The sequence below is a fragment of the Pelodiscus sinensis genome, chromosome 10, assembly GCF_052426305.1.
Source record: "Pelodiscus sinensis isolate ZL-2025 chromosome 10, ASM5242630v1, whole genome shotgun sequence".
In the NCBI taxonomy this organism is placed as follows: domain Eukaryota; kingdom Metazoa; phylum Chordata; order Testudines; family Trionychidae; genus Pelodiscus; species Pelodiscus sinensis.
In genome coordinates, this window is record NC_143061.1 from 37,407,384 (window position 1) to 37,422,567 (window position 15,184).

The 15,184-nt window shown below is 46.2% G+C and overlaps 2 protein-coding genes across 2 annotated transcripts in view; one reads left to right on the plus strand and one right to left on the minus strand.

Moving 5' to 3' along the window:
- Positions 1-6,827, minus strand: part of COL4A3 (collagen type IV alpha 3 chain) — a 131,934-nt gene extending 125,107 nt beyond the window's left edge. The window contains exon 1 of the mRNA XM_075937590.2: positions 6,688-6,827. Coding sequence (XP_075793705.2) covers positions 6,688-6,771 — 84 coding nt within the window. The 5' untranslated portion in view covers positions 6,772-6,827. The remainder of the gene's footprint in view (positions 1-6,687) is intronic.
- Positions 6,828-6,952: 125 nt separating this feature from the next.
- COL4A4 (collagen type IV alpha 4 chain) overlaps positions 6,953-15,184 on the plus strand; it is a 113,018-nt gene continuing 104,786 nt past the window's right edge. The window contains exons 1-3 of the mRNA XM_089780857.1: positions 6,953-7,090; positions 8,446-8,485; positions 11,130-11,207. Coding sequence (XP_089636983.1) covers positions 7,056-7,090; positions 8,446-8,485; positions 11,130-11,207 — 153 coding nt within the window. The 5' untranslated portion in view covers positions 6,953-7,055. The remainder of the gene's footprint in view (positions 7,091-8,445; positions 8,486-11,129; positions 11,208-15,184) is intronic.

Genomic DNA, 15,184 nt, shown 5'->3' on the forward strand with positions numbered 1-15,184 from the left:
GCCTGTGCTGGTGCTCTAGACCCCCTTCTCCTCCCGGAGGCTGGAGCACACAAAATCTACTAGGCTAGCCCCACGCCCCACCCAAGCTCTGGTGTCCAAGAGGTATGTGGGGAGTGTCTTTTTCCTTCTCAGTTGGGGGCCAAAGTCACCGTGAGGGTTTTTTTTCTCCGCTTCTCACTTGTGTACAGCTCTGACTGATTTTTTTGCGGGTCAGCGGCTCCCCACCAAAAAAAGGTTCCCACCCCGGTTATAAAAAGTTCTTAGCTGTCATTGACTTCATTTGCCCTTCTTGCTTGCTGACCATTCTCCTCCTCAACCGCACTGTCCTCCATGCTGCTGGTTGAGACTGCCTGAGTGTTTTGGAAGGAAACCACAGACAAGCTAGGGAAGCTGGTTGGATCCCCTCCAGGGATTGCATGCAGCTGCTCACGGAAGTGGCATGTTTGTGGTGATGCTCCAGACCATTCATTTGCCTCCTGTGTCTTCTGGTATGACTACCTCAGCCAGGGCCAGATTAAGGCATGGGCTAGCCAACCTATGTGAGGCTCCTGATGGCAGCTGTAAGGGGTGCGCAGCCCGGGTCCTGGATCGTGGGCTGCAGCAGCTCCCAGCAGCCACTCTGCAGCGGCTGCCCAGAGCGGGGGCCGCATTAACCCCCACAGCGCCGGCCAGCAGCGCCTTTCCCCCCGCGGCCGTGGGACCCTGCACGGCCAGGCTCGGCCTGCCCCATGCGGCCCCAGGCTGCGTACAAGTGGCAGTAGCCGGGCTGGGCAGGGCCGGGCACATGCGTCCTGCTGCCACCAGCTCCGCGCACCCTCCCCCTCGCACTGGTGCAGGGGCGGGGCCGTTTATGTGCCCTCCCTCAACCTGGGGCGCAATTAAATTGTCTGCCCGGAGTGCCGGAATGGCTCAGTCTGGCCCTGGCCTCAGCTACTTTATTTTCACTCAGTACTGCTGGGTGTCACTGGCGTATCCTTTCTCCACCATGCCCTTTGCAATCTTGGCATAGATGTCTGCCCTTCTTTTGCTGATTCATAGTCCTGTGAGGACAGATTCCTCTCCCCACAGCAAGGAAGTCCAGAAGTGCCTGCATGCTCCATGCTGGTGCTTGTCTACAACCCTGGATACTGACGGAGCTCATGAAACTCATAGTCAGGTGTACTGCTCAGGTGTGCTGCCTACTCATCACGCTGGCCACACAGGAAATTAAATTCAAATTTTCCTGGGGCTTCTTCTGTACACCTAGAAAGCAGTAGAGTGGAAAGTCATGGTCACCACGTGGCACTGTGGGACATCACCTAGAGACCAAGAATGTTGACTTTCAAAGCACTGCATCTGCACTACCACAAAGTCGACCATGCAAGGTCGATTTTAGTGGTTACTCCTTGTGAAACCAGGAGTACAGAAATTTACTTTTACAGTACTTAATGTTGATGGAACGGGCTTGGTGGTGTGGAATCGCTGTTTAGGTAACTGACCTAATTTGGCTAAGTTTGACCCAAATTCCCAGTGTGGATCAGGCCTTAGTGAAAGGATCTGTAGAAGTGAACCCATACAATTTTAGGTCAACAGACTGGTTACATCTGCCCCTTCAGAGCTGTGCTCTGTGGAATGAAGGTTTATTTCTTGTGTGAGTTCCTTGCATTTTTTCCCATGGCTCTATAAAATAGAACCACACCAATTCCACAACAACCCTGGATTTCCAAACTCACTGAGTCACGTTGGGTCAGAGAGCAAGAGTTGGTTCATTGGCATTAACAGGATGATAGATATACAACAAGATGGCAATATACCAGACTGTGTTTACATTAAAAATGTAATGAAAAAAGCTGTATGTGAATAAAATATGTTTTATCTATTAAGAAAAAGGGGGAAGCATCTTTAACACAGAGTAAGCATTTTGGCAAAATTCTTTGATAATTTTAATACCTCGCTATCAACAGTGGAAAAATCGAAAGAAATACAACATCAGTATAAGGAGGGAAAGTATAAGTCAGGCAAGCAGCATATTTTAAACACGGGAGGATGTGATTTCTGCTTAGTTTTCACAGGATGTTATTAGAAAATACCAGCTGAAGCATAGCGAGGGTGTTATGCGCCCGGGGCAAAAGCAAAATTTGCGCCCCCACCCCACCCCCGCCGTCAGGGCCCTGAACCTGCTGCACAGCTGAGCCCGATCCTGGGAGGAGGGAAGCAGTTTGTACTGTGTCTTCCCCCCCCTCTTCCAGTTTGGGGTAGGCCCCCGCACGCTCCATCCCACTGTCGAAGATGGAAGAGGGTTGGGCTGGGAGCGGAGAACTGGGGAGGAGGCTCCAGCTGGCGGTGGTGGGTGGAGGAGGAGCAGGCGAGCTGAGGGAATGACAGGGGGAGTGGAGGACTAAATTAGTGCCCCCTACTGTGGTGCCCGGGGGCAACTACCCCCCCCCCCACAGCCTCTTTGCTACATCAATGAATGTAGGAGATTAAATTAGCTGTTAAAATAACACTCAGAAAACCTTTAAAATAAAACTAACACAGAACACGAGAATCGCCCTCACTTTCTTGAAGGCACTTGAAGCAATAAGTCTAATGCCGAGGTTACACTGCAAGCGTGGCTTTCTGTCTGCCACGAGAACTTTTTCCTTCAGGCTTCCATGAGATTCTATCCTTAAGTAAAGGACAGAGGTCTCTCTAAGCTGCTCTGCCAAATTTCACACAGGCCATTCAATTGAAGCCATAGATGTCAAGATTCAAGGCCAGTTTTACCTTTGGCAGACTGCTTCACCAGGTGTTCACAATCACAATATCCGAACACGTATAAGACTTTTAGTTGAGAAAGCCATGTTAATCCCAAGTCTTTGCTATGACTGGTGGGTTACATATAGAAAACACCAGCATTGTCTTTAAAAAATCCACAAGAAAACATGAAGGGAGTCGATCACCTCAGTAATGCCAACTCCTTTAGAATTGAGGCCTGGATTATCCAGCACCAGCTGAGGTAGAGCGGGCACTGTGTGCACGTCTGATATATTTTTACCAAAACCTGATAACCCAACTCACCAAAGGAAACAGGGATGCCAAAAGGAATGGTTTAGAGCACTGTTTCTCAACCTTTTTTTATAAAGTACCCCTTTAAAAAAATTATAAGTATCTCCTTTTTAAAAAAAAAAAATTATAGGTACCACCAGTACCTACAGTTTTCAGACACACAATTTTTTTTCTACTGTTGCAATACATTTGTTTAAACAACTTAATTGTAGCTGGGCAAGTGATGAAATTTTTGGGTGCAAAAAGGAGTACCCCTAAGGGTACTCGTACCACTGGTTGAGAAAAACTGGTTTAGGGCTGGCCAATGAGAGCTGCCTGTTTTCAAACAGGCAGCACAGGAAGCAACTCACCTCCCTCCTCCCCGCCTCAGTTATTCACACAATCACATGGTCCTGCAGCCTGTGCAGGCGGCAGGGGGGGGGCAGGTAGGCAGTCTGAGAAAAGTTTTAAGCTCTGCAAGCATTTAGCTCTGCAGGCAGGCAGGCTGGTTGGGCTGCTGGTTAAGTCTCCTGGCCAAAGCCTGCTTCTGACACCCCAGACCTCCCTTCCCCAACCCTTTGGCTCCTCACTCAATATACCCGCTGGCCCCCTCCGGTACCCATACCCCCTCCCAGATCTGGCACCCTAATCCCCTGCCCTAGATCACAATCCCTTCCTATCCTGGGTCACAACCCAAACTCCTGCAGCCTAGTCCCCTCCCTCAGGCCACAAACCAAACCCCTGCATCCCAGTCCCCTGCCCTAGGTCACAACTGTCTCCTTCACCTAAACTCCCTCCCAGACCCCACTCTCCCTTCTGCACCTCAATCCCTTACCCCAAGCTCCCTTCTGTACCCAACCTCCCTCTCAGACCCCACAATTCCTCCATTAATCTCATGGAAGAGTGCAGCCCTTGACCACTTTACAAAATTTTGGAGTGACCACCCCATCTAAAATTATTGCTCACCTCTGCACTAAATGAACCACTGATGGTGCCCTTGTCAACCCTGACACTCCACTGAGTCACAAGAAGTAAGGGCAGTTGACAAGAAAGTTTCTCCTGTCAACCTCCTGCCATGGGGACACTGCAGAAATTCGACCTAAGGTACACCAACCCCAGCCATGCTAGTCTCTTGGCTGGAGTTTCATATCATGGATAAACTTTCTCCCTTAGTATAAACTGGCCTGAGGCTGATGTAGATGGTAAATATTTCTTCCTGTGCATATGTGTGCACACATGTGCATGTAGACAGGTGTATACTTACGATTATACCACAGACGGACGAAAAATGACTATTATTAACTAAATAGTTCTTTACGGCAACTAAATTGATTTTGCAAAGGTGAAACTCCATGTTGGAAGCAGAACTAAGGCTCTTATCTTGGTCATTCTGCTGAAGAAAGTTGACTACTCAAATAAAGCAAAAATAACAATAACGAGTCTCTCAATATGTGCAAATCGCATTATTCATAAAGCCTTGGAAAAATTAGTTGATTATTAATGCAATCAAATTTGTTTTGGGTCCCTTATTTTTTATTTGAATATTTAGCGTTATGTATCTGAAGTAGCCTGAAAGAAAATACAGGCAGTCCCCGACTTACGTGGATCCGACTTATGTCGGATCCGCACTTACAAACGGGTCTTTTCTCGCCCCGGAGCTCGCGGGTGGCGGGACCGCCCAGTGCGCAGTGGTCCCGCCAACGCATCCTCCGGGGCGAGAAAAGCTGCTCTGGGTCTCCCTGGTGTCCTGGGGGGGACTCCCCAGCACAGCAGGGAGACCCGAGCAAAGCCACACAGGCGGCGGGACTCCGCTGCCTGTGCGGCTTTGCTCCTTTGCCCCGGAGCAAAGCCGCACAAAGCTGCACAGCGGGGAGACAGGAACAAAGCTGCAGAGGCAGGGGACCCCGCCGCCTGTGCGGCTTTGCTCGGGTCTCCCTGCTCTGCTGGGGGGGACTCCCCCATCACAGCAGGGAGACAGGAGCAAAACCGCAGAGGCGGCGGGACCTCTGCGCCTCCGCGGCTTTGCTCGGGTCTCCCTGCTCTGCTGGGGGGGAAGGGGCGCAGCTAGTGCGCCCCCTCCCCCAGCAGACCAGGCTTTTGTTGCGGGACGCCTGGGGTAGAGCAGCTGGGGTGCTGCCGGGTTGGTCCTGTGGGGACCTACCCGGCAGTGCCCCAGCTGTTCTGTCCCAGGAGTCCAGATTCAGCCGCTGTTGAAACTGATCAGCGGCTGATTCCAGGAAGCCAGGGGCAGAGCAACTCTGCCTAGGGCTTCTTGTAGTCAGCCGCTGATCAGTTTCAGCAGCGGCTGAATCTGGAGCCAGTTCCGACTTACATACAAATTCAACTTAAGAACAAACCTATAGTCCCTATCTTGTACGTAACCGGGGGACTGCCTGTACTGACATTTATGTGCTTAGACATCAAGCTGTTTTACATATTAATACAAGTTTTATTCCATGGCTGCATTTGTGTATTTTATGCAAAAATGTTTTACGTTCATGTATGTGAGTAGCTCAATTATAAATGTTATGAAACCAATTCTGATCCGTAAAGCCATTGTACAATGACATACAGGACATTTTGCTTTAATCATTACACTAGATCCCATATTCCTCAGTTGCCATAAATCAATCTGGACTTCTGTGGCATGTTTAATTCCTGATGGACACCTTCCCCCCAAATAAAAAGTCATGCTGGACTTCATGGATGTTTTCACTTCATAAGGCCCTGATTCAGGAAAGCATCTCTATTTAGGAAGTCATTTAAGCACATGTTTAAAACAAAGCATGGGATGAAGCACTTCACAGGCTGTAAATTACAAATTAATTACTTCCACTATATTGGTTACTTCTCTTTAGCAAAAGGCATAGATTGTTGCCAAGGAAGTGTCATCAGCTTCCACTACCCTCAGTCAGTGGCCAGATAGCCAGCACCCAGCAGCATCAATTCGTTATCACTGCATCCCACAGTAACTTTGCCCATTACAGAAGTGATGTAATTTTGCATGAAAGAAGTTGTAAGGACAGTGCAGGGGTGGGAGGGTGAGACGGGGGCTGATCGCACGGACTCGCAGCCCAGACCAAAAGAAAACAGCATCTTGAAACACCGTTTCCCCAAAGCTTCTGACCGCAGTTTATGACAGCCCCCCTCCCCCCCAGGCGCTTGCTGCTGATCCTCCTCCAAACGCTGCTGCAGGACAGGCAGCAACAACTCCTGCAACCACAGGAAAAACTCCTTGCAAAAAGCAGGACAATGTAGCACTTTAAAGACTAACAAGATGGTTTATTAGATGATGAGCTTTCGTGGGCCAGACCCACTTCCTCAGATCAAAAGGTTTTGATCTGAGGAAGTGGGTCTGGCCCACGAAAGCTCATCATCTAATAAACCATCTTGTTAGTCTTTAAAGTGCTACATTGTCCTGCATTTTGCTTCAGCTACCCCAGACTAACACGGCTACATCTCTACCACTATTCTCCTTGCAAAAACTGAGCCGAAGGGAAATGCCCTGCACCTGCTCTGTCCCTTCAGCTCCCCCCCCCCCCCCCCAGCCCTATGGGCGCATCATTACCGCCCGGGGGGGGGGGGCTGCCACTTTTCGCCCCCTGGCACCGCCGCAGCCCCGCGCACAGCTGCTCCCGCCTTAAACGTCCCCAGCCCCCCCACCGCGCGCCCGCCCCTCACCTGGGCGGCGGGGAAGCCGCTGGGCCAACGCAAGCAGCCCAGCAGGGCGAAGAGCAGCAGCCCCCGGCACCCCCCGCGGGTCATTTCGGCCCCGGCGCGCACGGCCCGGCCACCCTGAGTCCAGCGGCGCTAGTAGCTCGCTGCCGCGGCCGCTCCGCCGCGCTCCGGGCTGGGGACGCCGGGGGCGGGGCCGTCGAGCGCCCCTAGGCGAAGGGGGCGGTGGCTGCCCCGGCGAGGCGCTCCGGAGGGAGGCCGGGCTGGGCAGGGAGCCGGGGCAAACGGCGCGAGCTGCGCGCAGGCGGGCGGGCATCTCTGGCGGGCGCTGCCTGCTGGAGCGACTCTGCCGGCGCCGGGAGCCCCTCCGCAGCATGCCCAGCGCGGAGCTTCTGAGCGCGCCGACCTGGTGGGTATGAGGCAGCGCGCGGCGAGGAGAGGGAAAGGGGCTCGTGTCTTCTCCCCGCTCCCTGCGTATCTTCCCCTGCCGCTCAGCGGCCTGGTGTGTCGCGAGACAGCAGGTGGGTGGGAAAACCTGCTGGGGACCAGCTGCTGGCCAGCCATTTGGGAACATTAATGACCACGCTTTGAGTGACAAGGGAGGGATGAATCCCACTACATTGCAGGCAGTGTTGGTTCAGCCTTGTGGGGCTTCCTGACATTGGGCACAATTTTCTGGTGATCACCCTTGTGACCTGATAACCATAACCAGTAGTTATAACCAGCTAACTTCACAGTTGTTTAACCATTTACAGGTTGAACCTCTCTAGTCTGACACCTTTGGGGCCTGACCCCTGTGCTACCAGAGAATTTGCTGACTCATGGGAGGTCAATATTGTCTAGCAGCATTACCAACACTTCCACTGCTGACTGGGCTCCTAAAAGACATTTAGGGGTAAAATAACAGCACAGAACACTGAGTGCCAGGACTGGTGACTGTAAACAAACTTTATGGGACTGCCAGAAACTTCGGCACATCATTGACATGCGGACATCAGGCTAACTAAAATCGTGCTGGATCATGGATGTTGCCGAACCAGAGAGCGTCAGATTAGAGAGGTTCAACCTGTACTTATTTCTGATGCAACCAGTGTCAGTATAGCTTATCTTTTCTGATGGTCGCTATTACTATTAACTCTTTTCTCAGATTTTTGAGTTATATACAATCTGTGCTATTTGGAAAACAAAAGATTTTTAAAGCTTGGAAATATTGCAGTTATTATGTATTGGCAGGCATGTGGTAAGACATGTAGAGAGTACTGTAGTTTTGTTAGCCACAAACTCATGCTCCACACACACTTTTATTTTTTATTTGTGTGTGCCCAAGTCATGTAGATGGTATCATGAGCTTTCGTGGGCACAGCCCACTTCTTCAGATGACTGGAGTTTGAGTTTAGGATGTGCAGACCCAAAATAAATAGGAGAGAAGGGGGGCGGGGTGGGGAGGAGGCTGGGGGAGACAGGAAGCAGAGGGTATAGAACATTCAGGAAGGTAGAGGGAATCAGTATTTACTGATTTCCTCTATCTTCCTGAATGTTCTATACCCTCTGCTCCCAGTCTCCTCCTCCTTCTTCCCACCCCTCCTTATTCTTTCCTATTTATTTTGGGTCTGCACATCCTAAACTCAAAACTCTGGTTATCTGAAGAAGTGGGCTGTGCCCACGAAAGCTCATGATACCATCTACATGTTTTGTTAATCTATAAAGTGCTACCAGACCATTTGTAGTTTTAAATTAATTTAGCTTTCTTTCTTTTTCTACCAGGTGGCTAATAACAGTTCTTTCAGTGCAACAGATTCATGGGGTAAGTGACTTGGAAGCTAATTTTATAGAAAGTCAATGTTACAGGATCCAACCAAGTAGAATTTCTTGCTAAAAGAAATATAGCTGTTTATAGGTACAGTGCCTCTCCCCACATCCAAGCTGTAGCCTAATCCTATTACTTGTCCCTCTATAACATTTCTAAATTCCTCCCTTTCTTTCCTCCCTATTGCCAAGTTGCTTGACCATGTCATAACTCTTGCAATCTTCTGCTCACCAGTTTTGTTGATGCTAATCTTGAGGCCCCTCCCATGCCTCATCCATCCAAACCTTGTTACCAAATCATCCTTCTTACCTTTCACATTGAGCATGTCAGCTGTCTTTTCTAATGACTTCAGTGGTCCCCATGGGTCTGTGCATCAAACTCAGAATACCAGCTTTCAGAGGACTAGGTCATATGGCTCTTGCCCACAACTTAGAACTGGACTCCTTTAACATTCCTACCTCTCCCTCCATACTTCCACAGATGCCAGCCTTGGTATCTGCTTCATCTATTTCTCACCCAAATGTCCACCCCATGTTATCTTCCATATTGCCCTTACGTTTGGAATGCCCTATCTGAATTTTTCTGTCATGTACTTCACCTCATTTAAATATCAACAAAATCACTTTTGCTGTGAAGCCATGAACGGGGGAGGATATGTAACCTCTTCAGACAGAGGACCTAAGAACAGGACCCAAACCATCAAGCCACGGGACCATCTTCCTACACTTGTCCTTCCTCTCACTTTTCTTTTCCTGTCAAATATAGACTATATGTGTAACCTACTGGAGCACAGTATATATCCCTTTCCCTTTGTAGAGCTTGATTCGTGGAAAAGGTTAAAAGCTTATTACATTTACTAGCTAGAAGAGTAATTCCTTTAGTTCAAGTTTAAGATGTTAAGTACTAGTCGGCCCCCCCCTCCTTGCTGCCTCCATCAAAGAGACAGTAAACGGTGGGGAGGGGAGGAGAAGAGGGTGCTTCAAAGGGGCTGCCCCTTTCAAATGCAGAGGTGGCATTCAAAGGCCAGTGCCACACAGCTGATCCCCAGTGGCTCAGCTGTGTGGCGCTGCCCCTTTCAAATGCCGAGGTGATGTTTCAAAGTGGCGCTGTGGAGCCTGGGGTGAGACGGCATTCTGGGGAAAAGCCGTGCAGAACTTGAAGTCAGCTGGGGAGTCCCCAGCTGATTCCTGGTTCCACTAAAATGCCATTGGGAGCCCGGGATCAGCAGGAGAGTCCTCCACTGACCCTGGGCTCAATGCTGCGCTGCAGATTTGAAATGCACAAGAGCCTCCGCTGGGGACTATTGTACATTTCAAAGCTGGCACACCGCATGCAGCCTGGAGTCGGTGGGACTTTCTGCTGGTCCAGGGCTGCACGCGGAGTTCCGCATTCCTCCTTTGGAATGTACTACAGCTGGTCCCCAACTTACAGCCACCTCGACTTACGACCATCTGCACTTACGACCAAAGCGGTCATAAATGCGGGTTCCGACTTACGAACGTGATCCGCGCTTACAAACAGCACGGTCGCAATGTAACTCAATGGGTTCCAAGTTATGACCATTCTGAGTTACGGCCAAATGTTTGGTCCTGTATACTGAAAAATGCACTTTTACACAGACATCAAGCATGGCAAATTTCAGCATCATGAGTAAATGCTGTAGATATTTCAGAGAAATAGATGTTACAAGAAACTTTATTTGCACCTACCATATTAGAGAGAGCAATCTATTGGACAGTACAAGAGTTATACTAAAATATTCACTCTAATTAGTCTTATTTCTAATGATGGGAAAGACTTGCCTTGAAATTTGGTAAACTATGGCATTTTACAGATTATTCATTTAAATTCCTGCAGTGCCTACCGGCTTTGATTGAGAAGAGGGTCCCCTTTCCCTAAGCACTGTGCCAACTCATCCAAAGAGATGGACCCTGACCCAAGAAGTTTACAGTTTAAATACAGAAAATAGACAAAGCGAGAGGGGAAACAGAGACACAAAAAGGTGAAGTGACTTGTTGGCGGTCACACAGCTGGTCAGTGGCAGATATGAGACTAAAATCCATGCAGGGCTTTTGATTTCCGGTGTAATGCCATAATCCACTTCTCCTATTTCTGTTCTGCTATGAAAACATTTATCTTTTCCTATTCTTGGTTGTGATTGTTCACAGTCATCCCAGTGAAAAGTCTAAAGTAGCAGTATTCCCCAAGATCAAAAATATTATTTCTTTAACATGTCATTTTAAAATCACATTCTCAAGGTTGCTCCTAAACCTTGTTTCTTGTGTTTTGGAAAATCACAGTTGACGTAACAGCAGCATAGCTGAATTGTATCTAAAGAGGTTGGGTGTCAGAATCACCTAATAAGACATTTGGACCAATGAGAGAGCTCCATTGCTTCTCTCAGTTATTTAAGAATTAGTTACAGCTTTCTTTGAAAAAAAAATTCTTGTAGAAAACCCAAGAATCTTCACTAAATTATTAGCATTAGCTAATGTAATTAAATAATAGCTTTTATATTATAGTTTACATCTTTCCATGAAGTCTTAACCTGTTCATTGATGATCTTTATTTCATTAAAGTGTATTATATTGGATAACAAGTGAACTGTATACAAGTAAACTAACAATCTCTTAATTTTTAGGGTAGATATTCATATATTGGTCCATGTGGAGGACAAGATTGTTTGGTTTGCCAGTGCTTTCCTGAAAAAGGATCAAGAGTAAGTGATTTAATATAACAATAATTGTCATTGAAAAATACTGCTTATTTTGTGCATAGCTGTCATTTCATCTCACTAAGGTTTGTGAACTTTGGAAATTCAAATTAAAAAATCCTTACGTGGCATAGGGATTTAAGCGACTAATCGACTATCTGATAAGCAAAAGCTTATCGGATAGTTGACGCACTAGTCGACTAGTCACTCCCTCACTTCCCTTGCTGCCTCTATCAGAAAGATGCAGCAAGGAGGGGTGGGGGAAGAGGAAGGCGTGCTGGGGGTAGCCGGCTTAAAAGCCAGTTCCCCCCAGCTCCAGCTCCAAAGGAGGGGGCAGGGGCACAGCTGCAGCATATCACCTCTTTTATCTTCATGTTGATTTGAAATTTGTTTTGCTTTTGCTAATCTTTCATCACCTTTTCGTGAATTTCAATGCACTGGCTAAGTGTACTAGGTACAACAAGATTTGAGTTATTTCATTGCATTGAGCTTAAAATGTGAAATTCATCTGGCTCCTAATTGCTCCTTGGGCTGCCCCATCACCTCTGGGCCCCGCTGCCTCCTCCGGTGTTTAATTTATATTAAAAGAAAGATGCCAAAGATCAGCCCTGGCACAAATTAAGTAGTGCCCAGTTCTGAAGAAACGCTTCTGCCATCAGCAGGGCAGAAATAAGAGAGGCATGGGTATATGATATATCGCCACCCTTAGTTATGTGCTGCTGCTGTGGCTTGTAGTGCCTGGTATGTTGTTCAAGGCACACTTCATGCTAACTCTGACCCTAACACACAAGAGCTGCATCCTCCCACAACCCAGGGTCCTCCCACAGCTTTCTGGCAATTCGGCTTACCAGGCGGTGCCATTTCATACATTAGGGGGAAGGCAGTTTTTTCCGTGATTCCAGGAAACACTTAGGCACCTGAAAACTCCAGGTTCCTGTTACATCCGTGGTTTGGTGTCTAGGTGTAAAGTCCCAGGTTTGCCTTTTACGGAGTGATCGCTTTGTGAAAATTTTTGATAGTTTTTGTCTTAATACTTTTCTATGTGAGATCATTTGAGAGTGTACTGGTTGTCTGGTTTCGCCCACACAGTTGTTACTGGGGCATTTAATGCACTAAATGAGCTATGCTATGGTATGTGACAAATGTCTCTGAGGCAGGGGTGAGTGCATTGAGATGAGGTGGCACTAGGGGGGCCTGGCTAGGGCGAGGGAGTGGGTACATGGGGGTTAGTGTGTGGTCCCAAACTGGAGGGAGTGGTGCAACTTTTGCTTAACAACTTTGCCCCCCCCCTTTTTTTCTTAACAACTTTGGTCCCCCCCCCTCTTTTTTTTTCCTTGACAGAATTTTTTCCTGGTGTTTGTTTTGTTTTGTTTTGTTTTTTGGCCGGAGGGGAGGGGGGTGCCAGTGTTTGGTTTTTTTGTTAAACCATCTGGCAACACTAGATACAAGGAAACAAAATATAATATTTAATTACTAATCCATATTTTAATTCTATTTCTTTCCCTGAAAGGTTTTATCTACTTCTCTTTTAACATCTAAAGTAGTCAGGTTGACACATTTCTAAATTGGAAACGAAATAAAATACTGCAAACGAACTCTAATTACTATAAGAAGAGCTACCACTGTAATGATTAAATAATTATGTATTCAAAAGTTAGTGAAATGGTACATCCACCCTTTCATTATAAGTATTATGCAGTAGTGGAGTAAAACTATGTTTTCAAGTCTACCAGAACATTCATCAGCAAAAGCATTCACGTTATCTACTGTAAATAGTGAGACAAAAATTATGTGTTGGTAGACTGAGAACCTGATTTATGTGCAGAATCACTTCAAATCTTCTTCCTCCTTCAACCTACAGTCCTGCTTATTCCTGGAGGTATGTCACTGCATACAGTAAACCAAGAAAGATTTTGTTATGTTTTTGTCTTTAAACTTTGACACACTGTATTTGGTGCCTGTTTGGATTTTTGTGAAGACTGTTGATTATAAATTAACAAAAACATGTACCTTATTTTTGAAGTTTGCCTCTCCAGAAGACAAAACATCAAGCTTTATTTGCATTTCACTCTGACTTTGTTTCTGTTATGCTTCTTCAGTCCTTTTTATTGGGAAGCAAAAACAAGAGATGAACATTGAAATTTCTGAGTGGTATGTGACCCATCCCAAAATTAACCAAAATGTACAATATGTCTCCTGTTCTGGTTTAGTTAGGGGCAGCGCAGTAGAGCTCAATTGTTTATCACAATTTTCCCCCCATCTTCAGTTATTGCATTTCAGACTATAAATACAAAGATTTTTCAGTTTAAAGAGTAAGTTAACCAGTATTAAATAGATCAGCTTTTCATAGGCACTTAGATATCACTCAGCCTACAAAGACACCAAGATTTTTCAATCTACGCTTTGCTCTAATACCCATTGTATATATTGACAAAGCAGTGGGTCAAATTCACCACTGACATAAGCAGGCACAAATCTGTTTTAGCCAGTAAAATTTTACATGTTATACTAGTGATTAATTTGGCTCAGTGACTTTACGATGAAATGCTCTTTTAGACTAGAGTATACATTATGTAAACCTAAGATGAGCTTTGGGTTAGTTTATATTTTCTAAAACTAAATTGAACCAAAATTAAGTTTCAGGGGGTACCAAACTGACCCACCTACTTCAGACTGTGATAAATCACACTACTTTACTCATGGGGAAAATAGTTCTGTGACCCCGCTAAACAAAATGGTAAATAACACATCCAAGCTCTGAAGGTGGATCCTTGACCTGAATTGGATTTGCAATATAGACCCCGTTGACATTACCTATTTAGATGTGTGGGTTTGGGTTTTTTTTGTAATCTATGGAGGTAATATGACCAATCCCAAATTAGGTTTCAGTTTCAAAGTGTAATTTTAAAGGATTCACTACACTTTTCAGTTTACTGGATTTGCAGATGTCAGTATTTATTCTATATCCCTAAGTCTGGGATCTGTCCTGAAAGAAGACAAAAAAAAATCTTTACTTTAGAGGAGAATCTTTACCAAAAAAAAATCTTTACCAAAAAATGTCCAGACTTCATTTTGACCCCTTTGTCTTGGCATGTTCCTCTTCTGATTATTATGTTGATGTATTTAATGATTTCTCAGTTTGATAGCTTGGTTCCAACTCATCCTTCCTTGTTTTCTAATGCCTTCTGAGTGGCTACCTATTGCTCTAAAAATAAATACTTAAGGACCATATCTTATCTTTGGTAAAATGTGCGGGAGAACAGATGGCTTAGAAAATTCTGTATGGTTCAATTTGTTTAGTGTCCTTTAAATTCTTCCCGTGAGGAGAGGGAATTGGGGGATGGCAGAGAGTGTAGGTGCTGATGCTTCTAAAGCTTGTGGATCCCGGGATTGATATTGGCTCCTCTAGTTCTAACTGGGCTCTTCTGAGGCTTTATTAATTCCTTATTATTTGTGCTTACTCCTTTATGACCCCATTGAAATACTTCCATTAACTTAAATATATTTTGGATGAAACCCATATATAGCAAATGTTATTGTAGTTGCATGTATTTTGTCACAGAACTTCAGCAGGCTTTTGGGGCTCAGGTGCATTAGAGCTAAGAATCCAAGGACAGATTGTCTTTAACACAACTTGAAAGATCTCTTCAGATTATTAGTGCCAAGTGCCTGGTTCCCGATTCTTACAGAATCAGTTTTTAAACAAAGAGTATCTGTGGGCAGGCTTCTCTGATGATCTATTTTGGTCCAGATAGGGGGGCATTATAGACTTGGCTTCTGGGCCATATTCCCCCCAGACAGGGGGACATTATAGACTCAGCTGTTAAGCCATATTACTCCCTGACAGGGGGCATTATAGACTTGGCCACTGGGCCAGATTTACCCCCCAAGGGGTGCGTGTCATGCGACCCCATGACATGAGCATATCGAAGTTGTGGCTAATTAAACAGTTACTTTTGTAATTAGTTTCCTACTTTGGGATT